At 48.2% G+C, this 25,000-nt stretch overlaps 2 protein-coding genes and 1 long non-coding RNA gene across 14 annotated transcripts; 2 read left to right on the top strand and 1 right to left on the bottom strand.

Annotated features, from left to right (window-relative positions):
- Positions 1–27: 27 nt before the first annotated feature.
- On the top strand, positions 28–449 carry LOC146423237 (uncharacterized). Its single transcript, XR_014847615.1, has 2 exons — positions 28–190; positions 227–449. It is a non-coding gene; the product is annotated as an uncharacterized LOC146423237 (long non-coding RNA).
- Positions 450–1,979: 1,530 nt separating this feature from the next.
- Positions 1,980–7,648, top strand: LOC146423236 (coiled-coil domain-containing protein 81-like). 11 transcript variants are annotated; one of them, XM_085045006.1, is made up of 12 exons: positions 1,986–2,047; positions 2,608–2,669; positions 3,684–3,837; positions 4,041–4,297; positions 4,826–4,911; positions 5,071–5,144; positions 5,245–5,341; positions 5,550–5,673; positions 5,744–5,860; positions 6,414–6,550; positions 6,636–6,761; positions 7,237–7,376. In XM_085045006.1, exons 1-12 carry the CDS (start codon positions 1,990–1,992, stop codon positions 7,259–7,261), a joined length of 1,317 nt encoding a protein of 438 aa, XP_084901132.1. In that variant the 5' UTR covers positions 1,986–1,989; the 3' UTR covers positions 7,262–7,376. The 11 variants fall into 11 exon arrangements, with proteins under 11 accessions (XP_084901138.1, XP_084901132.1, XP_084901129.1 ...); XM_085045003.1 differs by lacking the exon at positions 7,237–7,376 and adding an exon at positions 7,523–7,641 and having other exon boundaries at positions 1,997–2,206; XM_085045008.1 differs by having other exon boundaries at positions 1,997–2,206; positions 4,041–4,108.
- Positions 7,649–10,151: 2,503 nt separating this feature from the next.
- On the bottom strand, positions 10,152–23,375 carry LOC146423235 (ATPase MORC2-like). 2 transcript variants are annotated; one of them, XM_085044999.1, is made up of 14 exons: positions 23,209–23,375; positions 22,642–22,796; positions 22,386–22,514; positions 21,074–21,179; positions 16,681–16,813; positions 16,300–16,374; positions 15,806–16,180; positions 15,258–15,398; positions 15,110–15,164; positions 14,198–14,339; positions 13,684–13,875; positions 13,496–13,589; positions 11,892–12,080; positions 10,152–11,046 (listed from the first exon to the last, which is right to left on the bottom strand). In XM_085044999.1, the coding sequence occupies exons 1-14, from the start codon at positions 23,277–23,279 to the stop codon at positions 10,978–10,980; spliced, it is 1,926 nt and encodes a 641-aa protein (XP_084901125.1). In that variant the 5' UTR covers positions 23,280–23,375; the 3' UTR covers positions 10,152–10,977. The 2 variants fall into 2 exon arrangements, with proteins under 2 accessions (XP_084901125.1, XP_084901126.1); XM_085045000.1 differs by having other exon boundaries at positions 23,235–23,374.
- Between the last annotated feature and the right edge of the window lie 1,625 nt (positions 23,376–25,000).

The following is a 25,000-nucleotide window of genomic DNA, read 5'->3' as shown; positions in this document are numbered from 1 at the left end:
ATACCAAGACATTGGGAGTGACCCCCAAAGATAAGCAGAAAGATAAGCACTGTGAACAGAACATCCAGCAGGAACTTGTGGTTCTCAACAAGACATGATGGATATCACAAGCAGCTAGGCCAGAGCACCTGCAAGCAGAGCTGAAGACATCCTGGCCCAGAAAAAAGGCTGATAAGAACAACTGAAGAATGTCATTAGCATCAGAGGCAAGGAGATTGGAGTCCAGTGAGAGACTGAATATGGGGAGTTTGCTCAACTTTGGACTAATGAACACTGAGCCAATGCTTTCCTATGTACTTTTACTGTATGCAATATCTGAGAAATGGAGTAAAAGCTATGTATCCTGGAATGATTGTCTCTGCACACCCGGGCTATGGCTGGATGAGATAATTGCTGTGGTACATCCTGACCACAAAATAAAGTAATGCCTTGAGAGTGTAACATGAAAATGTTGTTGGAGAGTTTTTATATTTTTTTCTGCAGATTCTATTTTTTTCTGCAGGGTAACACTAGTAAACACATGGCAGTAGTGTAGAGGTGGGAAAAAAAAAAACCCCAAGACTAAAGAAGTGATCCTTGCAAAAGCACTGGATGAGGTAACACATGCAAACACAAGTGAATGCACCCATGAAACAAGTGAAAAAACCCCAGCAATGCATAGTAGAAGCCCCTAGGAAATCCTGTAGAAAGAGATGAGCAAAATGTACATAGCTGTGAGAAACACCTGCATGATAGTGTTGCAGTATCCCCCAAAATGTGTTTTGTTTTTCAAGAATTGTAAATTCTGGAGTTTTTAAGAAGTGGTAAAAAGACCCACTAAGATTTGAATGAATGGTAATTTCTGCTACTACAGTTGAGACAAAGCGTGTAAAAATCAGGCACTGAACCTTAGTAAAATTCTATAGCAAGAGCTCCAAAAATTGTGAAAAAAGTAAAACGGTAAAAATGCTGGGAAAAAAAGCCTCCGCTCCCGTGTTGCCATAGCGACGGGCGGGCGGAGGCAGGCGTAGCTTTGGGCGGACTGAGGGGGCACCGAGGGGCGGGCTCTTGGGCGGGGTGCGGGGAGCACCAGGGGCGTGGCTGTGTTCCGAGCCCCGTGACGTCGAGGGGCGGGGTGTAGAGACTACCAGAGGCGTGGCTTTGTCCCGGACCGAGCGCCGACAGGGGCGGGGCCAAGGGAGGGACGGGGGGCGGAACAGTAGGTGGAGTACAGTGACGGACGCAGCACCTGGGGCGGGGAGGTGGGCAGGGCTTTGGTGACGTCATTGCGCGGCGAAGAAGATACGGCTCCAAAAAAAGGTTTTGAAATTAAGGAGCCACTCTGGCTCGGTGGGTATGGCCTTAAGCCGAATCTCTGCACTACAGGGCTTCGAGTCCCACCGCGCGCTACACCGTGCGTGTGTTAGTCACGACACGGCCACGTCCACGTCCCACGTCCACCCACCTGGTCCCAGGCTGGAATCTCTCTGCCATTTTCTCTGTGGGGAGGGGGGTTCCAGCCCTCGCCCACCTCGCAGTGCCTCCCTTTCTTGGGGGCTGGGATGGACGGTGGGGAGCCCAAGCACCTCCAGTGCTGAATACCTGTCAAGGAGGGGATGCTCTAAGCAAACCAGAGGTGCCACTTTCCAGAGGACCCCTGGAAAAGTTGGAGCCACGATAAATATCCTTAATCCATCATATTTTATAGCGACAAAAAGCTCTGAAACTGATTCTTCACTGTTTTGGTAGATATTATTAATGTATTTTTATTTTTACTTATTTGTTTTGGATTTTATCTATGATTGTCTCTAGAAACTTATCCCAGGTCAGCAGCAATGACACTTCTTGCACCTGACAACACCTGAGGTAGGCCAGGACAGACTCTTCCTTCCACAATCCCCCTCCCCCACCTCCATGGTGCCATCTTTCTTCTGGCATCACAATACACCTCCCCAGGCCGCCAGTGACATCACAAGGTGGCATCCCCATCACTTGCTGCACTCCAGGGTGATGACTGGGGGCTGCTGGACACTGCCTATAGCCTGGAGGGAGTTGGGAGGTTGTTCTGGTGGGTGTGGGAGCTTTTATGGGAAGACCCTCAGGGACAGGCAGGGCAGGGGCTGATCAGAGAGGAATTTGGGGAGCAGGATGGAGGGGTGCTGCACCATCAGCATTAGCAAGAAGTGGAGTTGCTTGTTCCCCACACTCCTGCGGCTCTCCACCAAAGGTGAGGGTTTGGGGAGCCCCCAAGGGCAAGGAGGAAGGTTGGACAGGGCTGGGGCTGCTCTGAGGGTCCCATGGGCATGGCATGTACCCCCAGCCAGGGCCACCTTCCAATGGGAGCTGTGACCTCTCAAGGTTCGATCTTTTATGGGAGGTCTGACAGCTCCTATTGGTTTCTCAGGAGCCAGCTGGATTTTGGGGTGCCATCTCTTTTTGGGGGTTGGATGATGACAGCCCTGGTTCTGAGCCCTTTCCACATCCCCAGTTCTGCTCCAGCACTGCTTGGGGAGCAGAAGGAGGCAGAATCTGGGACACAGTCCAGTCCAGGCTCTTTGTCAGCTCCCACCACGGAGCTCCCTGAAATACCACGAGTGCAGCCTGACACCTCTTTCTGGTACTTTCCAGATGTGGTGGCCATCTGGGATGTCGTGTCTGCCTATGTACTAGGACAGATGAAGCTGGACAAGGTGGGCTGTGTCTTGGTCCCCTGTGGTCCCCAATCCCTGAGCATCATGGCACCACTCCGAGAGAACTCCTCTTAGTGTGCCCTAAGCTGTCAGGGGTGGAGAGACCTAGCAGATATGCTGGGTCCATGCCAAGGATCATCCCTCGCAATCTTTCCCTGGGCTGGAATTGCTTGGGATCTTTTTTTAGCTATGGAGTTTTTGTGAATATTTTGAAGAGGGAAAGTTAAAAAATAGAAAATGTGGGGTTTTCCAAGTTTTCAATTTCCTGTTGTCAGAAACTGGATTAGATCAATGCCTCGAGACACCTTGCCTCTTGGTAATGCCAGAGTCTGCGTCTGGTGGGAGGAGCAGGCCAGGCTTTGCGTAGGTTAAGCCATGCCGTGCCTTGCCCCCAGCCCCCTAGCCCCGGCAGAGTTGTCAGTCATAGTGCCTAGAGGGTGGTGACGGCCTCTGACTGGCTGAGCTGTCCATCAATCACATATGGGGCTGTGACAAACTGCCCTCTGATTGGCCAAGCAACTAGAAGTCCCACCTGAGGGCGGACCTACAAAGGCCCAAGGGCTTAAAAAAGAGGCTGACGTGACAGTAGGCTCGACGTCGCCTTCTGTGGGATTCCGTAGGCTTGGGAACCCAGGAGTTGGTGGCTACATGTGTGTTTTGCTGTACCTTTTCTGTCTTTCTCCCTCCCCCTCACTTGGAACTTTTTGGGTAACTTAACATCTTAATGTTTAAAGGTGTTCTAGGTTAAACGGGCAAAGTACATGCTAAATAAATGCTAAGTAATGGTATAGTAAGTAATTTTATGTTGAATTTGTTGGTGTATTTACTCCTTTTCCAAAGTTTCCTTAATTTTCTATATTTTTTCCTTTTGTGTGGTTTTTTAACTCTTGAGAATATCTGGTGGAGATTTCTCCTTTGCACCCGCTAGAGTAAAGGAACCTTGAATTTAACTCCTGGATTTAAGGGTCTGGGGTGTAACACTTATCTCAGCTGTTTTGTCTTTTTCCTGGGCAGGCTGTTTTTGTTCCAGGTCTCGGGACCTTCGCTGTGGTCCATGAGCAAGTCAGCGGCACAGAAGAGGTGTATGTGGTCCGAAGACCCGTGTTCCAGCTGGACGTGGATATGTCCTGTTTGCGGGAGCTGGTGTTCCCAATAGTGATGATCCCTGGTGAGAAGGGATCCAGGTCCACATTTGGAGGGGGGGACTGTGTGCCGTCTGCTCTTGGGAGAGGAGGCAATTGCCTCCAAAGTTGGAGGACAGTTTGAGTTCCCCCTGACCAAATCCGTCTTTCTTTGTGGCACTTTGCCATGAGTCTCGTGAAAATTTTTTCAGCTGTGGCAGTGACAATGTTCTCCTCCTCCTCTTCACAGGTGACATGGAGATCATGCCACTGGATTACTGGTGGCTGTCCCAGACCAATTCCCTCCCACCTGACATGGTGAGGGGCTGTGTGGAGGAGACCATTCTCCTATACTCCTTCCAGCTGAGGGATAGACAGCGCCCTGCCTTCGCCTTCAAGAATATTGGCATTCTGTCATGCCAGGACAATGTCCTGTGCATGCAGTTCCACTGCAGCTGCATTGCAGGACTGGAGAGTCAGAACACCTGGGTGGCTCTGCTGCTCACAGTGAGCTGGAATTTGGGGACATTGAGGTGCTGGAGCAAGTTCAGAGAAGGGCAGAGGGGCTGGGAAAGGATCTGAAGCACAAGTCTCATGAATAGTGGCTTTGGGAGCTGACCCTGAAGAAAAGGAGGCTCAGGGTGGACCTTCTTGCTCTCTACATCTACGTGAAGGGAGGGTGAAGCCAGGCGGGGGTCAGTCTCTTCTCCCAGATAAAAAGTGACAAATTGCACCAGGAGAGTGCACCAGGATTTTAGGGAAAATTTCTTCGTGTAAGAGGTTGCCCACCCCTGACACAGGCTGCCCAGGGCAGTAGTGGACTCATCATCCCTAGAGGGATTTAAGAGATGTGGATGTGGCCTTTGTTGCACCTGTTGGTCTCCAAGGGTTCTTCCAACCTGATTGGTTCTTTGATTCCATGATGTTCACAAATGAGGTTTCAGAAGAGGGTTTGGAGAAATGGCTCCTATAGGAGCAGGAGACAGGTCTGCTTCCTTCGTGGAAATCTCCTGACAGTTCCCTGTCATACTGCAGAGGCTGAGGGTGCCAGGTGCTGGTGTCAACAATGGAATGACAACTGCTCAGGGGATGCAGGCTGCACAGGCCCACATGTTCCCCAGGTGACTGCATTTCCTTGGTGATTTTCTGGTTCCTTTGTAGCCTGCAGAGTTTGGGGTTTGCCATTCCTCAAGCCTGTGGCATCATTTGCTTCTGGAGCTGACCTCCCTGATTCTCATGGGTCCCTTCCAATTCAGGATGTTGTCATTCTGTGATTCCAGGTTTCAGCTTGCTATGTCCGAGGCTTTTTCTACCCAATACACAAAGGCTGCAGAGAAGCACAGGGTCAGAACAGGTATAGGATGAGTTCCTGCTGCCGTGTCGCATATGGAGTGATCACATCCTGTGACCACACAACTTCACAGGCTGCTCACAAGAGCTTCCTTCTTTTCCAGGGGAACAAGAGGACCTTGGAAAATTTTCCCTCCCTGTGCTGCCAAACCACAGGTCAGGCATGAGACAGCAAGAGCCAGGGCCAAAGCCACCTGCCAGGTGACTCTCCTGGGAAGGGATTGCAGGGATTCTTGCACCCCTGGGTGAAATCCCCCTCAAACACTTGGGCTGTAGCAATTCACGAAGGTCCATGGGAAACAGCCATAGGTCCCCACTCCTCCTGAACACCTGGGAAGATTTGGCCCCAAGGAGAACAGGTTCCCTATCTGCTTCATGCTCATGCTGATGACTCCTGGTATTTCTGCAGAGTGCTTCCCCCATGCCCAGCCACCTATCCCAGGATGAGGGAGGCAGGTGGGCAGGAGTTAGCTCCTTCAGCCAGGCCTGACATCACACTCCTGGCCTCTGAGGACTGCCAGAGAGCACTGCAGGTATGTGCCAGGTGGATCAGACCTGAAAAACCCCTCAAAAGCTGAGCCTAATCATGCCTGACATATCCAGGAGGTCTGGCAGCTGTCCACAGAATGGGAGCATGGGAATTCCCACTGGAGAGGACAGAAGGTGGAATGGGCGGCATGGAATGCCTGGGCTGCTGGGGAGGACCAGCAGATGGTGCAGGTATGGGCAGAGACCCTCTATATCAGGTCACCCTGGCTTCCCATAGAACGATCCTGGGACAGGGGCAACAGGGGGTGGAATTTGAGATCGGGGAGACCATGGAGGACTGATGAGGCATGGGACAGGTCCCTTGGAGGGGCTGGTTCTATCTGGAGGGCTTAAGGTGTCCCAGGGGGCTTTGGAGGTCCCTGGGCTGGTTTGGAGGTGGTCCCTGAGGATTGGGGGGACTCTTAGTATCGTGGGAAATGAAAGTTCCTGGGGACCGAGATTGAGAGAGGGCTCTCAGATGGAGTTAGGGTGCCCTGGGGACTGTGATAGTCCTGGGGCTTTAAGGGGAATGTTAGGACTCAAAGAGATGGGGGTCCTTGGGATGGCATTGGGGGTCACCTAGCCGCCGTGCAGATATTTACCTACACATGCCCCAAGGGAGAGCTCTGTGAGGTAAGAGCAGCCATCAGTTATGATCGGGTGCCAAGTTTCTGGTTCCAACTTTTCCAGGGGTCCTCTGGAAAGTGGCACCTCTGGTTTGCTTAGAGCATCCCCTCCTTGACAGGTATTCAGCACTGGAGGTGCTTGGGCTCCCCACCGTCCATCCCAGCCCCCAAGAAAGGGAGGCACTGCGAGGTGGGCGAGGGCTGGAACCCCCCTCCCCACAGAGAAAATGGCAGAGAGATTCCAGCCTGGGACCAGGTGGGTGGACGTGGGACCGTGTGTGCAGGGTGGGGCAAGGGGAGGCAGCTGGCAGCTCTGGGATGATGATTCCCTGTTGTTGCAGACACCTTTCCCCACGAGCCATCCAGGTGCTCCGTGGTCTGGAGCCGCATCAGACGCGGAGGAACATCTTCACATTTTTGGCTGAGAACAACCGGCGGCGGCAGGAGCAGCAGAGGCAGTTCTGCAGGTAACTCCAAAGGGATGGGATTACCTGCGTCCTTCCGCTTAGGCAGGAGGGACAGAAGTGGGATCTGGAAGGCTGCCTTTGGGCTGGACTCCCCTGGCACCCACCTGGACACCCAGCATTGTCTTCCCATGTGGAACTGAAAAGTCCTGGCTGAAGGCAGAGGGACCTTGATGGCCGGCTGTCCCCTTCCCAAACCTGAGAGCGTGTCCTTCCCTGGCAGAGTCCTACCCCGCAACACCTTGTCCTGAGCAGAGACACCTGTACAGGATACCTGTATGGGACACCCAAGGTCTCAGCCCAACCTGGCTTTGCCTCAGCTGCACCAGGGACCTTCTCACGGCCTGGGAAATCACCAGAGGCATGTCCATGGACACCTTGATGTGATCTCATCCCAGGTGGCCTGAGCCAACCCTGCAGAAATTCTCTGCCTTCTCCCTGCCCATTTGATCGGATGCCTCTCTCTCTCTCACCTCAGCTCCAGGTGCTGGTCCAGCGGATGAGGTGTTGGGGCTGGAGCAGCAGCTGCAGCAGTGGCTGCTGGTGACAAGGCTGGGAGGCTGCTCGCCTGCTGAGGTCCACGTGTGGATACAAAATAAAGACCTCAGTTCCCACCTGGACTGAGTGGCCTAGGCCCGGTGATGGAGCTGTCTAATGGCTGGGACTGTGCTGGAACCACAGGGGCTAGGGTGGTGGGGAGCACTGCATGGGGGTGCACAGGCTCTTCAGGAAGGTGAGGAGGTGGCCTCTTGCCTCCTGTGCAGGGTGGGACCGAGCAGCCAGTAGGCCAAGGTGGGCGCCATGTTTGCAGGTACCTGTTAGAGACCTGTTCTTCACGAGAAACAGGTAGGTGGTAGGTGAGGCTCCTTCACAAGCACTGATCCTCATGGGGGACCTCTGCCACCCCCTAGCCGCCCTGCCCCGTCCCCCCTGCCAATACCTGACAGGAGGAGATCTCCAGAGTGCATTTCCTGGCTTAGGTGATATAGATCCAAGAGGGGGAGGTGCCTGGGGAGGTACCATCACCCATGGGATCACTGATGCCTGCTGAGATGTCACTGCCCAGAGAGGTGCCACCATCCGAGTGGAGAGACTGCAGAGCACTGGAAGGGGGGGCACTGGAGAGCAGTGAGGAACAGAGGGAGCACTGGAGGGGGCACTGGGAGTCCTGAGGAGGGCCCTGAGAGTGCTGGGGAGACTGTGGAGCACTGCAGAAAGCTGTCACTGGCCTTTACCTCCCCTGGGCAGCCTATCATCTGCCCCACCAACACTGGGCCTGGGTATTCTCCTTCCCCAGGAAGGGAAGGCACTGTCTTCCTCCTTCATGAGCCCACCTCCTGAACTGGGATACCATCTCCAAAATTTGAACACGTCCAGGGTTTGCTCCCACACAAGAGGTGTGGGGGCAGAAAGGTCCTGGCCCTTACCTCCCCTGGGCAGAAAAGACACCAACACATCAGACTGGAGAGCACAGAGGTGCCTTTGTGAGAATGAGCACCTGTCATTGCAGCAAGGCTATTGCATCCCAGAACAAGAATCCCACCCAAAAACTCATTGGTTTAACAAACAAGGAATGACTTTTTTTCCTCCATAAAATTCCAGCTTTGAATAGAATCCCACATGAGTTTCTGATTGATTTTGCATGGTGCCACAAGTTTCACGTTAAAAAAAGGCACTTTCCTGCCTCTTTATTAACTACACCAGTAAGCAGCCTGACCAGCAGAAGTGAACTGGCATAAAGCATCCAGATGACAGCTGTGGGAAGAATTTCCAAAACGGAAAGCATAAGGAAGGGATTAAAGTAGTCACAGAGAGGGGGAGTGGGATGGTGTGCAAAATGGAACTCGTGTCCTTCTTAGTATTTCTGCTGTAAGAAACTGCTGAAAGCAGAGGAAGACATAGGGAACAGCCGAGGCTTAACTACCAGAGGGAGATGTTGTGGCAAGGCTACAGGCTCTGGAAGGCAGCTGGAACTGCCTTTGAGATGTGACACAGACATCCCTGCGTGATACTGGGAAAGAACACCTGTGGGAGAGGTGTGGTGCAGAGCTGTTTTTTCTTGATTTTATTCTTGATTTTAAGACCTCAACACAAAAATGCCCTGAACCACCTGATACAGCTTTGGAGTGTACTCAGCTTGGAGCCAGCAGTTTGGATCCCCTCTGGAGGCATTCTAAGTCTATGGGGTTTCAGAGGTATTATTAAAACTTGATGTTACACACGGGTATGCTTACAATTTTACAAAAATCAAGAAAAAGAAAAAAACAGCTGCAGAGGATTACCTGGAAAGGGTTGAGAATGAAAACCTTGATTTACTGGCACTTAAAAGTTCTTGGCTTGCTCTTTCTAGCAAGAAATCTTGGTAGAAGATTGAAAAAATGAAATGCATTAAAAAACAAGAGTTAAAACTGGAAATGAGAAGTTCCACAAAACAGAGGGAATCAAACTGTGCTAGGAAGCTCAAGTACTGTGTAAGAGCTGTTAGCCCCAAACTGGTGTCTTCTGGGTGTCAGGGATTAAAGCCTGCGTGCAGCAGGAGCTCTGAACTGCAATTTAACAAAATCTGGTTCTCTAGAATGTCTGCTGCCTCCTGGGAAGGAAGATTTCTTCTTTCACCTTAATAATAAAGCACAGCTTCTCCAGATTATTTTCATCAGAAACAGCAATGTATCATCAGAACAAACAAACCTCCAGTACATGTGAGGAAATGGAGACTGGTGGAGCCTGCTCCTCTGTTTAAGGAACACTGCTTCTCTGTGCAGGAAGGTGTATGAGGATGGGGAATACTCCTTACCTTCTTTTACTTGGGATGTTAGGCCCAGATTCTGGACGGAAGCAGTCAATCTCACCGTTTTTACTCAGGTAATGAGCAAAAGCCTTTCCCCTCCCCTGTGGTGTGTAGAACTAGGGAGTTCTTCAGGACTATAAACAATTAGTGCCAAAAATTTTCTGTGCAGCAGATACTTAATTTGGAAGGGTTTTCTGCAAAACATCTATTGCACATCCAGGTGTCAAGTGAACCCCCAGGGTCTATTCCACCTGACCTCCCTCATGGTGGGTACCTCTTGCTCAAACCATGTTTCTCCAACGACCTGGCTTGCAGGGGACTCCTGTTTCCAAGCATAAGTCCACAGGCACTTTGCCCTAGCAGACCTAAGAAGCTGCTGGCCAGCCAGTAAACTAAGACTGACTTCCCTTGGCCACAAGTGGCCTACAAGGCACTGGCTGCAGTTGAAGGATAAGAGACAGGTGTTTTCCTTGCTGCAGGCACAGGGCCAGATGCCAGTCAGTGGTGTAGGACTCCAAAGGCTCCAAATAGCATTTCTCTAATAATTAGCAGTCTCTAATAATGAAATTACCTGGAAGAGCAAATTGATCAAAGCAACACAAACCTGAGGGGGTGACAATAGGACAGGGGACACTTTATTGTCAGGTGGTCAAGGAGTTCTTCTGACGCTGTGATTATGTCTCAAAGAAACAGCAGCAGAAATGAGTGATAAAGTGACTGCAAGCAGAGAACCTGAATTCCAGTGTTCTCCCCTTGATGCTCACAGCCCACTGTGAGCAGCCCAGGAGGCCATCCTCTTCTAGAAGGACTTTCAGCCTCTTGGTTGGTACCATGGTGGCAGTTCCACCTGCTTAGAGCAACCTCCTGTTCAGGAAACTCACTGCATGTGCCAGTGCCAAATTCCCCAGATCCACCCAGTTCCATCCCCTCTGCTCACACACATACAAGGGACATTTCCTTTCTATTAGATCAAATTCATGACTTGGCTTTCTCTAGCCCAAGTTCAGCATCTTTCACAACAAAGTCCTGACCTCCTTGGCCAGAACTCAAGGCTTATTTTTCAGCTGCTGCCAGGTACTTACTGGAGATAACTGGGCTCCCAGGTTTAGCATATGAATATACTCCAGAGGCAAAATGGGCACTCACACTTCTACATCACTAAAAACACCCATTGTATCAGGCATAGTTCCCATTTCTTTAAAAAATAAATATTTATAAACAAAAGGAAGAGATTCAGAGAACTACAATGTTAAAAATTTTCCTGCCAACAGCATGAATGTTTCTTATGTACAGTCACAGGAACAAGTTGTACACCAATATGAGCACTGTCTAAAACTCTCCTCATCAGCTGCCCCAGTCTACCCGCAGAGATCCACATCTCCCGTTGCAGCAGCCAGCTCTCTACTTCTCCACGACTCATACTGGAGCTTCTCAGTCTCCTTTCATGATCAAGTCCTCAATATATGCATCCAGTTCATCATCTGTATTAATATCAATGTCCTGAAACCAAAGGAACAAAAAATACTAGTGAGAAGTGAATCTTGAAGAACAGTGCAAGAGGAGCCAGAGCAGCTCAGCAGCCTCTGTGACATCTGGCCTGCTCAGCCTCCATGCCCCAACTTCCAGCACCCTCCAGCTGCTGACAGCTGCAGTGACAGCACCCCCAGCTTTCCCTGTCAGCAGCCAAAAGACAACATCTGGGAACCCATCAGTACCTGATGCTCAAACAATACACTCATGTGATAGATTTACTGTACTCATCTCGGCCGAGGTAGGTTTGGTTGGGGTTTTTTGAGATTTACCATGTTTTCCTAACAGGGAGCAACTGCTTCCAGATGCTTTCAGTAGCCTTTCCATTGGTTGATCTTTGTTTTACTAAAGTAGTTTTTAAATTTAGTTTATTTATTTAAATGTTTTAATTAAATACATATATTCTATTTTACTTTATAGTATAACAAATATATCAAATTCACCACAAGATTTTTTTATATTATTTGTTTAAAGGTTTGCATTTCTATATGTGGAGTTCAGAATCTGCCCAAGAACGGGGAAAAAATTCCCTGCTGAGCACTGCCTATGCCTGGGGAAATTCTCCTGCAGCTTCACGTTCCACAGTAGAAGGCAGAGAACAAACAGAACTCGTGTACTATGTACATGCCGTGAGAAATCATTCAGTGAGAATTTAACACGCATCAGGACTCCCAGGGCCTGGATCCCAAGTTGTTCCCAGCCGAGGAAGCTGGAGGTCAGTGAGACACTCGACTGAAACACTTGTAAAGCCTGGAGGGAATGACCCAGGTGGCTACTCTGAGGCAGGTCAGGGTTTGCTACTCCTTCTCACCCACCTCCTGCACTTTCTGTAGAAGGGCCATGATATTGGTCCTCAGCTTCTGCAGTTTGTCCTCTGTTTCCCTCAGCTTCCTCTCTGAGTTCCGGAGGTTTTCCTCGCAGGCTTTGGCCCGGGCATCAGCACGGGTCTGATATGAATTGCACAGGTTCTGCAGACCCACCTCATACTGCTTAAAATATTCTTTCTGTAGTAGACAAAACACAACAGATGGCATGTTAAGAGAAAGCACCAAGCTCCACAAAAACATGGACACTTACAGGCTTGTAGAAGATCTAAACTCCTGGCACCTGTGATCAAATCCTCCCCACAGGGTGCTCCTGCAAGCCCTGCACACACTCATATTTACATCTGATTTGCCTATTGCAGCCAGCATGGAACACACATGGGTTTTCACATTCTTCCAATACTAGAACTGTCCCTAAAATTGCTTGAATTTAGATTAAGGATGCAGTGTGCTTTAAAAAGCCTGCACCCACAGGTATGCTGCAGGCAATGCCTGGCATCCCCTGTACACTGTGAGTATCCTTGGTACAGGTCACCCAGACAACACAGCCTCTCACTGTAAGGTACAGACAGCTACACTCAACAAAAACCCCAGACACAACCAGGGTATCCTGTGAAAGGAGCAGGAGTGGAACTCCAGCAAATGCCAGCAGATGCCCCAGTTAACAGAAGGGGAAGAGATAATAGAAAGACTTCCAATACACACATTGTGAGTGTGGGAATACAAAACAGCACTGGCTTTAGGCATGTGGTCATCTGCAGGTGGCTTTTGTCATTTACAGGTGCCTCCTGGAAAGGTCTCTCTTGGTGGTTTGTTGGAGAAGGGGAAAGTCAAAGAGGCCAGTTACCTTGCCCTGTTTTCCAGCCAGCACTGGACCTCCCAGAATCAGCCTGCTGGTGGAAGACACTGATGGAAGCTCAGCCCCACCTGTCTTGTACTCAAACAGAGGCCAAAAGTCTAAAGGTGTGCAGCTGACTCGCTGACAGTCAACCTGCTCTCTTGGGGAAGTGGGAAGGGATTGGCTTCCATGTTCTCTCACACTAAAGTAAATGGCCTATAAAGGAATTGAATCCACACTAATGTTGTGGGTTCAATCCTTGTATGGGCCATTTACCTAAGAGTTGGACTTGATGATCCTTATGGCTTCCTTCCAACTCAGAATATTCTGTGAATCTGGGGATAGTTATTTGTTATTATTTACCACTTTTAAGGTTGTCTCCACAACACAAGTTATAAGGCTGGGAGCAAAACAAACACATATGTCTACCTCCTGCTTTTACAAATCTCTAACCTGCCCTCTCTTTTTTAGAAGTTTTTAGAAGTTTAACAACAATGGGTAAGAATTTATGATAGTAGCAGCCAACAGCATTCCCACACAGATGCATGGTAATTAGAAAAATCCTCAGACAACTCTTACAAGACTCAAGACATCTCAGAGCTCTCATTCTCTTCCTTGGCTATGTTAGTCTGCCAAGGATCCAAATTACCTTTTTAAGAAGTGCACTCTTGCATCAACAGGATGCACATTTGCCACAAGAATGGAATATGTGCGGGGAAAACACACAAACTTACTCCTCTGGAGGTACTGAACTCACCAAGGGAAATGCCAACAACCCTTCTGAGCTCATGGAACTCAGTTCATTCTTGGAGACTGGAAAATTTGGAGGCAAGAAGTATCGCAAACAATTCCTGTGCAGAAAAACAAAACACAAAGCCAGAGCTGGTAGTTTAACAGACTGAAGCAATCAGACTGCAGAGCTCACAAGGGCTGCAGTGAACCCACCGAAGGATCTGGACTAGCAAGTCAACTGTTTCTTGGCTGCTGCTGGGACCAGTGGTGTCAGGCTCAATTCTGACGCAATCCGAGGTAGAAGGTTCAGCCATGGCCACCTCCTCTTCCTGCTGTGTGTCTGGAGCCTGGTACTCAGGAGAGGGAGGCTTCATAAGCCTTACATCCTCACTGCCTTTCTCTACCCTGAGAAAAAGTATTAAGGGAATGTCAGGAATCTTCTTCTATACTGGACATACCTGAAACACGGATAACAGTTTCATCAAAACCTGTACACAGGTGTCACTCAGACCTCTAGACACACAACAGCTGCCTCCAGGGCAGACATCAGAGTGACAGACTGATGGGAGTCTGTCATGATCATTCCTTATGAAGCCCTGAACAGTCCTGACCTCACACTTCCTGACATCACAGCAGCATATTTTCTTCAGCATCTATGGCAATAGAACAGACCCTTCCTCCCAAAAACAAAACAAGCCTCCAAAATCCAGTAGCTCAAGATAGTTACCAGCGATCCCTTGGTGTGGTGTCTGTAGGGACATAATCAAACTTCACCTTCCACCGGATTGTGTGCCTGCCCCTTTCCACAGCTGTGACACGGCCCGTGAACCATTCCTTGTTCACACGCACCTCCACGTGCAGCCCCTTATCTGTGAGGGGGAAGCAAAGGTGTTCGCAAACATTCGGCTGCTGGAAAGCACATTCTACAAGAGATCTAGAGATTCAGGCACCTCAGCAGGGAGCACACCTGAACCTGTGACAATGCCCTCAAACAGTATGGACACCATCAAATCACAATCAGCACACAGGTCAGCTCCAGCTGAGAAACATGAAGATGCATGGAAGTGAACTGGCAATTCCAGATAGAAGGTTTCTCCTGTACTCCAAGCTGTTTGACATGGGCTTTCCAGTTTCATGATGGCCTCTAGGACAATTTGCCACATGTGGCAGTGGGTCATTTTCCAGACAGCTGCTTGGAAGTAGGCTGAAGAGATGCCCTGCTCTGGCAGATGGTGCAGTACCACCCTGGCTATCACCTTTCCCGGGGTCTCCCAGCCCCTCTTCTCTCACAGCAGTGTAGCAGATCTGGATAACACTCCTGAGCATTTTCCAGCTGGCATGGCTTCATGATCCACTCAGGAAGGGTGAACATGTCATCAGCTACACCCTGCAGCCCAGCCCCACCCCTGTCAATGTGATACAGCCATCGATCACAGACCTCCCCATGCCAAAATTGCCTCGGGTCTAATCAAAGGATTCCCAGCCAAAATGTCTCCTGCAAGTTAGTAATCTCGGGGCTTCAGATTCAAATTTACACTATTTCTTATTTTAAAATCTCATTACTGAAATCACACATTTAACTGGTGACATTTCTTTTATATATCAGATACTGGTGGCAGCCCAAGGTCTCATTTCTCACCTTTCTGTGCTTTCTTCAGTTCCAACAACTCTTCCTCTCCAGCACTGTCTGTCAGCTGGGAGCAGAGAGAGCTCATGTTAGTCACCTCCCATCAAGATTATAAATACCTAACAAATACCTTCTGCTGGGGAAACCAGGACACTCTCACCTCCACCACCACCTCATTGGAATCCTTTTCTTCTTTCACTGCCAAAAATTTTCCTCGTTTTGTTCTCTCCTTTTTGTGCTCTCTCTCCTCCTCAGACCCATCCTCTGGGATGTTCAATGCCCTCTTTCGAGTGCTAGAGGCCTGAAGGAAGCAAACAAGCTCTAGCTATTAATTCCATCCTGCTACCAACCAAAACCTTCTTTCAACCAGGTTAAAAAAAAAAAAAAAAAAAAAAAAAAAAGCCAATATCCAGTATTTAATTTGGTAGCTAACTAGCTTTTCCAGAAGGTTTTAGAGGTGCTACACCATCATGCAAACGCTTACCCCACCACTCCACATGCCTTTTTTCTAGATAAACAATCTGGTCTAACAGGAAAGAGATTCGGCAAGTCTTCTCGAGGGGTGTAAATGGCACTCTAACCCAAGAGTAAAGAAAAAGTTCTCTCATCCTGTTCAGGACCCACAATGCACATCCCACAAGACAGAGCAGACAGGCTTAGCAGGACAGTGGGTGAGGAGCTGAGGGGTTTTATCCCGTTGATTCTTACCTGTGAGTATCTGCCAGAGGCAGACTTCTTCACTGCTGGCACCTTGGCAGCTTTTGGATTAGGTGTCTCACGTGGGCTTTTGAGGCTCTGAAGGCCAGAGAGGGACTTCATGTTTGTACCTGGTTTGGCAGGAGTTTTTAAAGTGCTGTTAGATTTCCCAGCTGTCACAGTGTGATGGTGTGTCCTGGAAGTGCTGGCCTCCTCCTTGAAGACCACACTGGCCAGCTTGGGAGAGCTGGTATTTGGATGATCTGAAGAGCTCTTTTTCAGCTGACTGCTGGACTTGGGAGGAGGTGAAGGTCCTGGTGGTCTGCTGGGAGCATTCTTGATTACATCAGGCAATGGAGGAGATCGTGGGCGCTGAGGTCGGGTGTGCTGAAACAAAGGACAGTACAGAGACAGGAAGGGTGAAAGAGTGGGGAGCTTTCAGAGTTCAGTGTTCAGAGTGGCTATGGAAGCAGAAGAGTAAAAGCCTACGGCAGGATCCCATTTACCTCCCTTGAAGGCCGTGTGGTCACTTCCAGAGGCAGTTTCTTTAAGTCAGCCTGAGATCGAATTGGAGTGGTTTTCTATAAAAAAATAAAAATCAGAAAGGTCATGTTACCAAGCTGCCAGGGGCTGCCTGAACCCATCCCAGCAGTTTTCCAGGCTAAAAACAACAATTATGTGTCCTGTGTCCTTCAAGACACATCCCTTCAGCTGTCATTCCCATTTTCCCAACAGAAAATTAAATGGAAGTTAAGATAGTCAATTTCTGTTATTAGAACAGCCCCAGCCCCATGAAGGAGCATAAGTGGTTTCAGACTCAGCAGCAGCCCTTTGCACAAGGAGGTCCATCACACCTGCTCTACTTAGCTAGAGATCTCCAGACTCACCTGCAGAGCTTCCAGCTTTTCCTGCTGCTGGCGGATTTTCTCTGTCAGTTGTTTCTGCTTTTCCTCATGTGATTTCAAGTCTTTTTTTAACGTTCCCAGAGGTACCTTCTGCTTCTGCTCTGCAGCCTCACATCTAGCATAGAGGGAATGCAAGGCAACCTCAGCAAGGACAGCAGAACCTGTGATGTCTCACAGGATTATCTCAACATCCCATCCCAAATGCAGCAGGAAAGCCACTTGCCTTTCTGCAGTAGCCACAATTTCAAAAGCAGTGGTTTTCATCTTGGGAAACAGGTATGAATTAAGGATCAAATGCATAGTTGTTAATAAAAAGGCATTTATGCTGGGAACCACCAATTCAGAGCCCAGGAACTGAGATAGCTGTGATAGCTTCTGTACTGCATCTGTACTCCAGGCTTTTTCAGCCATTATCCTTCCTTATGTCTTCATATCAGTTCCTCTTTCTACAGACTTCTTTCCCTTCAGAAAGGAAAGCCCAGTACCAGTAACCCATGACTAAGACATTACCACAAGCCTTGCAGCCTCAGATGCCTTCTGCCTTGCCACTCAAGGCCATGCAGTTTCCTTTACAATACCCTGTAGCTATTTGCTTTTTCCATCCTGTTCAGCCTATGGCCTACAAAAGTGTTGGCCTGCAACCTACTCCCCCAGGTCCTCTCAGGTGCAGAATCCTGGAAGAGTCCTTGAGAGAGGAGGAAAACACAGGTAGGAAATACTCTCTCAAATGGACTGAGCCCAGGTTCATCTCCTGTCACCAAATGGAGTGATGGAAAGACAGACCAGGATCAGCCCTGCTGGGGTAAAGTCATGCAGGAATGGTTTGAGCCAGGAAAGCAGCAGATGGCCCTTGTAAAACACAAGAGATCCAGTAGATCCCACACTGCACTGGAGCCAAGCTGATAACCTGCAGGTTTGAGTCTAATTAGCGAAGATCCTGCTCTCACTGTAGATCACTCAAAGCTCCAAGAAGATGAGGACAGATGATTTTATCAGATCTCTGTATACCAGATACACACTGATCAGCTTTGTGAGTTAGAAGGAGCACAAGCAGCAGTTCCTCCATCAGCCTCTTCCCAGCGAAAGCACTGCTGGGTGTGTTCCACAGAGTGGTTACTTCCTTGGCTAAGGAAGTATGTGTCATCACTGCAAAATGACTGCCTGACACCAAACCTGCAGTTCCCAAAGATAAAGTTGAGTAAGTGGCACCATACACAGGTTTTCCAGCACAGAAATGTGTCTTCCAGCTCATGGCAAGGCTGGGAGTATTGCCAAGCTGTCTTGCAGCACAGTAAAGAATGAAAGCACCATGAGTTTTTGTGGTAGTTTGAAAATAAACCAGCGGAGGAATTAACCCCACACAAATATATTACGACAGATTCCAAGTCAGAACTACAATTTAATAGGAAAAATTAAAAGGCAGTAACACAGAAACACCAGGTTAACCTGACAGAGTCAGAAGGCAACCTGCCACCCTGTTGGGCAGGGTGGTGATAGCAGTCCAGTAAAATGGTGGCTGCAGTCCCCTTGGAGTGATGGATGTGGTCTGGTTGAAGTGGTGATCGTGAAGAACAATCTGGTCTGTCTCTGGAGGTCCTGTGGTGACTCTCGAGCTCTTCTGCTCTGGGAATCCACTGGAAGTAGTGTAGCAGTGTTCCAAGCCTCCGCTTACATACAGGTGGGAATGTTCCATTCCTCCCCTCTGGGCGGGGTGTCTTACAATGGGATGATGCAATTTTATGAGTCACACTGGGAGACCCAGATGGCCCTTGTTAGCGGAGATAACCCCCCAGAGAGTGTTATCAGGGTTGAGTCAAGCTAAAGAGAGAGACTACTGTCCCACCTGTTTTATAACAGGTGATTATGAAAATGGTAATAGAATACCTACTTTTTGGTTACACCTTCCATGTAACCTAAGACAGTTCTGTGACAGGAAAAATTCAGACTACTCATGGCATCCAAACCCAGATTGCATCACTGGAGGCAGCAGATCAGAACAAAGGAATTATCTTAGTAATCAGAATGGCCTAAAACCAAGACTAGTGGTGCTCAAGGAGCTTTGAGACACACAATCATTCTTCAACTGGTGCTTCAGCCACCCATTCAAATGACATTTAGAATCCAACTGGATGTCAGGTAGGAGAACAGACAAGCGAGTCTGACACTATTTCACAGTGTGAAACAGGGACACTGCCTTCTCTGGAATGAATCAAGCGATGGTGGCTGGAGTGAGAAGCTCACAGTGGGACCACTGGTCACAGCGGCCCATGTGCCTGAGTGCCACCAGCTGCTGTGACTACAGGCAGCATGAATGAACATGAGCTACAGCGAACATCAGGCCAGAGGAGCCAGCCAGGAGGTGACCTGGGAGTGGGGGAGGGGATGTCTAAGGGTGACCCACAGGAGCTGATTACTGGACGGACAGTAATGCCCAGCTGATAGAGATGGGTATAGAGGTGTAGGCGGAGCTGTGGTTGTCCCTAGGCAGGAAGCACCTGGGAAAAGCAAGGATCACAATCCAATCAAGGCAGAGAGATGGCCAGTGCGAGACACTGGGAGGTTTGTAGTGTGTGTGTGTGTTATGTGTAACCACAGGAGGTCTGTACACCTGACACCCTGGGACTGCAGGCCTCAAGGCCCATCTATTCCAGTGCAAGTAACCAGAGGCATGGGATCTGGAGGCCAGGTATGGACATGAGTATTTCCACCAGTGTTCCTTCATCCTGACCTGCCAAGAGGGAAAAGGATGAGGCTGCTGGTGCAGTCTGTGTGTGTGCCGCACATGCCCACCTGCGCTATCTGTGGGGCTGGATGTGTGTACACACATGGTCTGTCAGTCTGTGTGTCTATATGCAACATCGTCCCAGTCTCACTACTACTTCCACCTGAAGGGCTGGGGCTGTGGCAGCCCCTTCTTAAGTTCCAGGCTCAGTCCTACCCCAGCATTTCGTCCAGGAACATCCTCAGCACTGCCCACTCCTCAGAGCTCTACAGCAGGAGCTCTACATACACAAGGAAGTTTGTACAGGTATTCTTCCAGTGGGAGATACCAAAAGGAAGAAGCCAGAAAATCAGTACTTCCAAATAGCATCAATATTCTGTAAAATTTTCAGCCACAGATGTTAAAATTTTTATTCCAATCAAAAGTTACCACCTGGATTCATCCCCTTTGTCTTTAAGCCCTGACCCAAGGCACCTGAATTACAGTGGAGCAGCTCCCCTTCCTTACACAATACAGACAACAACTGGCTTCCAGCAGTGCTGCTCTCCACAGAGAAGCAACCAAGAACCACCATTTTCCTCACTCAAATAAATTACTAGATACTACCTACATTTTTTAACTGTAAAACACATCACTGGAAAGTGAATCATTGTGCTGCTCCCTCAAGCATGCAAAATGTCCCTCCTGGGCTCACCCCAACCCAGCGGAGTTGCTGCAGTTTGGTGTCTGACAGGTGGGAGCTGTAGGAACAATAAAGACAACTGCAAAGCTCCCCTGAACTCACGTAACTCCCAGCCTGCACCACGACAGTTCTCCAATTGCCATCTATTCTGCCCATGGCAAATTTAATATAATCTAAACCTACAGCAGTATTTCCGGTGCCAGTGCAGAAAAACCACGAAGGATCTGAATTTCAACATATTGCTGGTTGAGGATAGAGGCAGCTCTGGAGTCCCTCTGGTTCCACCCCTGCTCAGGCAGGCCCACCCAACACCAGGAACCTAGGACCATGTCCTGGAATATCTCCAAGGATGGAGACCGCACAATCTCTCTGAGCAACCTGGGCCAGGATTTGGTCACCCTTGCACAGAAAAGTGTTTCTGATGTGCAGAGGGACCCTCCAGCATTCCAGTTTGTGCCGGTGGCATTTGGTCCTGCCACTGGGCACCATGGGAAGAGCCAGGCTCTGTCCTCTTTGCAGCCTGATTTTAGGTGTTTGTATATGTTGATGAGAACCCCCCCGAGCCTGCTCAGCTCTGGGATGGACAGCATGCAGTGCTGGGATTGTTCCTCCCCAGGAACAGGACTTTGCATTCTCCTGGTTGAACTTAATGAGATTTCTGCCAGCATATTTCTGCAACCTGCAGGTGCCTCTGGATGGATCCATGACTGCCTGGTTTGTCAGCTGCTCCTCCCAGTTTGGTGTCACTTGTCACTCGCTGAGGATGTCCTCTGCAATTTGCATATCCCAAATGCCCACCCAGCATTCAGCTCCCCATACACATGCCATTGCTGCCTCTTCACAGAATGCGACCACAACTTAAAGGTACAGAATCTCTCCAACTGTTTTCAAAGAACAGTCGACCAGAGAAAAGTTTCAAATGTGCAGATAAGGCACACTGCAGAAAAGTCTTAATATTAACTGATTTTTACCTGTCTTGTTCAGGATCAGGGTTCATGGAGCACACCCAGCTATCAGGGTAGTTCTTCTCCACTGAGCTCAGCTGGAATGGGAGAGTCCGCCACTTCAGACAGACATCTGTCAGACAGACACTTTGCAAGTCAGAAATACACAGCCTGAGACACATAATTTTTTCCCATAGCCCATTTAACACCCAAGGACTACACCAAAGTGTATCCAACAACAACAGTAAGACTAGTGGCCAAAAGAAAAGTGAGGCAGTCACACAATATATTGCGTCAATTCTTTCTTCATGTTCACAAAACGCTTGAATGAAACCCTCAAAGACATCCCTAACAAGAATGCAATGAAGCATGGCAACAACCAATACCAGAGGACCTCACACTCACTCCTGCTGCAACAACGGCACATACAAACTGAACAGCCAGTCCTGACATCACAGTTCAGCCCAGCAGTCAGGCTGTCTCTTAATGATACCAAAATAACACAAATCAGAGACTTATCCACTAGAAAAAAAATTTATAATAATCTTTTAAATTTCTGATGAACCAAGAACACAAATTTGTCTTCCAGAGTATTGCTGGCCTACCATGAAACCAACAGCTTCACAAAATCAAGTTCTGCCAGGAAAATCCAAACATCCTTAAATCAGGCTCTGGAAGGGTATTAGCAAGGGAAGACAAGAAGGAGAGTAAAGCCCCTCCTCTTTTGGAGGAACCTTAAAAAGACTGAGAAAACCATCAAGACAGAAGAGCCTAACAAATAATTCCACAAGAATGGCCTTACATTCCTTGTAACAACCTCATCTTAAAAGTCCTGGGGAGAAAATAAGGGAGTTTGGTGTCCCTCTACTGGGAGACAAAGTGATGTTGCTGAGCTTCCCGTTACCCTAACAAGGACTTAGCCAGAGCTGTTTAGAGGTGCATAGATCAGCAGGCCAGTGCATCAGGGTACCAATTACTTGGCCACTTCCCGTTGCCTGGGAGGATGTTTCAGATCCTATTCTGGTGCTGGGATGGGCGGCTTTGGTAAGTACCAGTTCATATGACATTTCTAAGCCCGCTCTGAACACTGCTACTGGCCATACCTGCCCTGCTCTGTCAGGGCACCTGAAGATCAGTTAGTGAACTGTGCAGGGAAGGAGCCTTATGCCAGGATGTCACAGAGTACCACTGAGTGCAGACAAAGGCAACCTGCAGAGGAGACAGGTCCTTGGAAGGGATAATGATAGCTCATCCCAAATCTCCTATGCCTTTAGCTGTCCCCAGCTGCAGCCAGGAGTGCCCCCCCTTCCCCAGGGAGAAGCAACTGGATCAGACGCACCGCACTGAATCGTGGTGGGGATCTCCATGGCTCTCCTGCGCTTGTAGCGCAGTTCACTAGATGGAGGCTGGTTCCAGTTTGCTGATAAATAACCAAATTCATCCCAGAACTTGATGATACCTCTCTGGGCTGGAAAACAAACCACAGCCTGCTCAATATGGAGTCATTAAGACAAAATCACCATCTGCACTCTTGACTGCCCTCCAGCCACCCAGGTTTCTTCTTCCAGACCGTGGTAATCGTGAAGCTTCATTACCTATTGCAACATCCTTCCAATACTGAGCCAAATGCTCTCCCATGGCCTTCAGCAAGTGTCGATACTCCTTCGCATCAGCAAAGTCTTGTTTATTATGGGTTGGCTCCAGAACCAAATAGGGCACATCCACTACGCCTACCACTCCTCCACATGCCCTGGAAGAGGGACACACAGTCACAAACATTAAACTGACAGGTTTGCAATCTGAACCATCATGCAAAATGTAATATGGGCTCAAATATTTCTATTTGTTGTCAAGACCTATTTTCCCAGTCTCTAGAATGAGGCACTATTACTAGCAGCACTCGTCAGCACCAAATGCCAAGCACCTCATACTGCTGCAGGGCTGACTAAAATTCGTGTAGAGAACTCTCTGTCAAGAAACCAGGGAAATATTAGGCAGTATTAAATATAATTTATTTGTCAGAATGTAAATGGAAGGTCGACAAAATGAGCAAGCCTCAGGCTCATGAAGAATGATTAATGCAGAACACAGTCATCGCACAACCTAAGTCAGATGTAGAAAAGTGCCAGGAAAAAGATTGCAGAAAAATCTGCAGGACTCACATGCCACCCTCCAGCTGTGGGCCCACCTTCTCGTACATCTTGATCAGCCGACTGCAGTTATAAATGAACATGCCATCCAGCTCACGCTGCTCAATGTTCACCCCAAAGATAAAATTCAGCTCCTTGGGTTCCTTCAGTGCCCTGCAGGGAATGAATCAGAGACTCAAGAAATGCTGAAAATAAAGTGAATTCTTTGCTGACATTAGAGAGAGGGTATGGAAATCCAGCACTCTTGAGTATTAAATTAATCCTGTAATCTGCTACTTGTGAAAAATAGAAAACATTTGTTGTAAGGGCATTACAACTGAATATGAACAAAATACAAGAACTTTGCAACACAGATACTAATTTAGGCTGGGTAATTTAATTATTCATTTGAGTATGTTCTCTCCTTCAGAACAGATTCTGGTTTTTAATTCAGATGTTTTTATTCAGTGAACTAGTCTTATGAGAGTGCTGTTGCCTCCAGACTGGTCCTTTCCCATGCTATTTTGGTTTGTATTTGCCAGATATAGGTCCCTATCTAGATGAAGCATGGAAATTTATATTTTAATACAAAAATACAGTATTGATATTCAGATTCTAGAAAGTTCTCCTAATTCTCCAATTCCAAGGCTGCTCCTTAAATTGGAAAGCCGGAGGGTGCAACACACAGCCCAAGCAGAGCTTTTTTCCTCTGGAATGTCAGTATATCAATTTGCAAGATTTCTCCCTTATCTATGGAGCAGATGACTCTAACAAAAGTTGGCCTCAAGTATGTTTGTGAGCCCATAGGGATTTCCAAGTCTGAATCTTTGGTTACCAGGAATTCTATCTCCATCAAGGCCAAAAGCCTCGATATTTTGATCTCTGTGCTATAAATCAAACAAAATCCCTGTGTCACACCAACAGAAGTACTGCTCTTCAACATACTGAATTAATCAGATTCCACAGCTTCCCCGAAATCCATGCTGAGGATTTTTCATAAGAAGGATCCTCAGCTTACAGCTGAAGGTATCCTCAAATACGAGGTCCAAACCTGTAACTACTGCAAGGCAGAACCTATACCATGGTCCTGCCCACCCCTCTCAGTTTTGACCTCCTTCATATTCCCCACCTGCCCCCATCAAGTCCTTGCACTTATATGTTTTATCTTGATGAGGCATTTGACTTCTGCTTAAATGGTTAGTTGAAGATAGTGGAAATATTTTAAATGTAAAAGATAGTCAAAATGTTCTTTGACTGTCTACTAATATCAGATATTAGGAGGACCTGAGCCATGTATGCATGAGCCCTACACAATGACCACCTGCAGATATGAGTCCTAAGTCTGTCTTAACGATGAAACATTGCAAAATAAATCCCAAAAATAGATTAAATTCATATTCATATTTTGTTTAAGGCCATCCTCCCCCAAAACAGATGCAATGGTGCGCTGTGACGCACCTTCCTTTAAAACAGCTGACTGTAGTATATTCCTAGGAAAACATCTGGAATAGCAGCTTTCAGTAATTTTAAATCTAAACCTTCGCCAAGAGAGGTTTTGAACACTGCCAACTGCTGGGCTGGAATGTGACCCTTTGGTCTCAGCTCATCAAGGTAGACAACTGTGATTCAAGAGCATGAGCAAGTGTGGCAAAACACCCATCTCAGGGATCCATTTTCTTTTTCTAACTTCAGGAAAAGAATGTAGAGCCTTACACTTCAAGTAATAGCATGTACTCACTCACTACAAAACAAGAAGGGCAGCTCCTCATTTTTACCAGAGTGGACAGGAAGTAAAACTATGGAAACTTCCATCCAAACTATGGAA

This window comes from Lichenostomus cassidix, unplaced genomic scaffold (assembly GCF_008360975.1).
Source record: "Lichenostomus cassidix isolate B80296 unplaced genomic scaffold, HeHo_3.0 HiC_scaffold_636, whole genome shotgun sequence".
NCBI lineage: Eukaryota > Metazoa > Chordata > Aves > Passeriformes > Meliphagidae > Lichenostomus > Lichenostomus cassidix.
This window is presented reverse-complemented; position numbering and strand designations above follow the sequence as displayed.

Excerpts from the sequence above, each read along its gene's own strand:
- LOC146423235 (XM_085044999.1), bottom strand. The coding sequence starts at position 23,279 with ATGTTCATTTATAACTGCAGTCGGCTGATCAAGATGTACGAGAAGGTG. Across the intron at positions 13,876-14,197 it reads ACCACACCAAGGGATCGCTG|GGTAGAGAAAGGCAGTGAGG; the intron begins GTAACTATCTTG and ends ACTTTTTCTCAG. Across the intron at positions 13,590-13,683 it reads TTGCTAGTCCAGATCCTTCG|GAATTGTTTGCGATACTTCT; the intron begins GTGGGTTCACTG and ends TTTTCTGCACAG.
- LOC146423236 (XM_085045002.1), top strand. The coding sequence starts at position 2,066 with ATGGGAAGACCCTCAGGGACAGGCAGGGCAGGGGCTGATCAGAGAGGA. Across the intron at positions 3,838-4,040 it reads CCCAATAGTGATGATCCCTG|GTGACATGGAGATCATGCCA; the intron begins GTGAGAAGGGAT and ends TCCTCTTCACAG. Across the intron at positions 6,551-6,635 it reads AGATTCCAGCCTGGGACCAG|ACACCTTTCCCCACGAGCCA; the intron begins GTGGGTGGACGT and ends CTGTTGTTGCAG.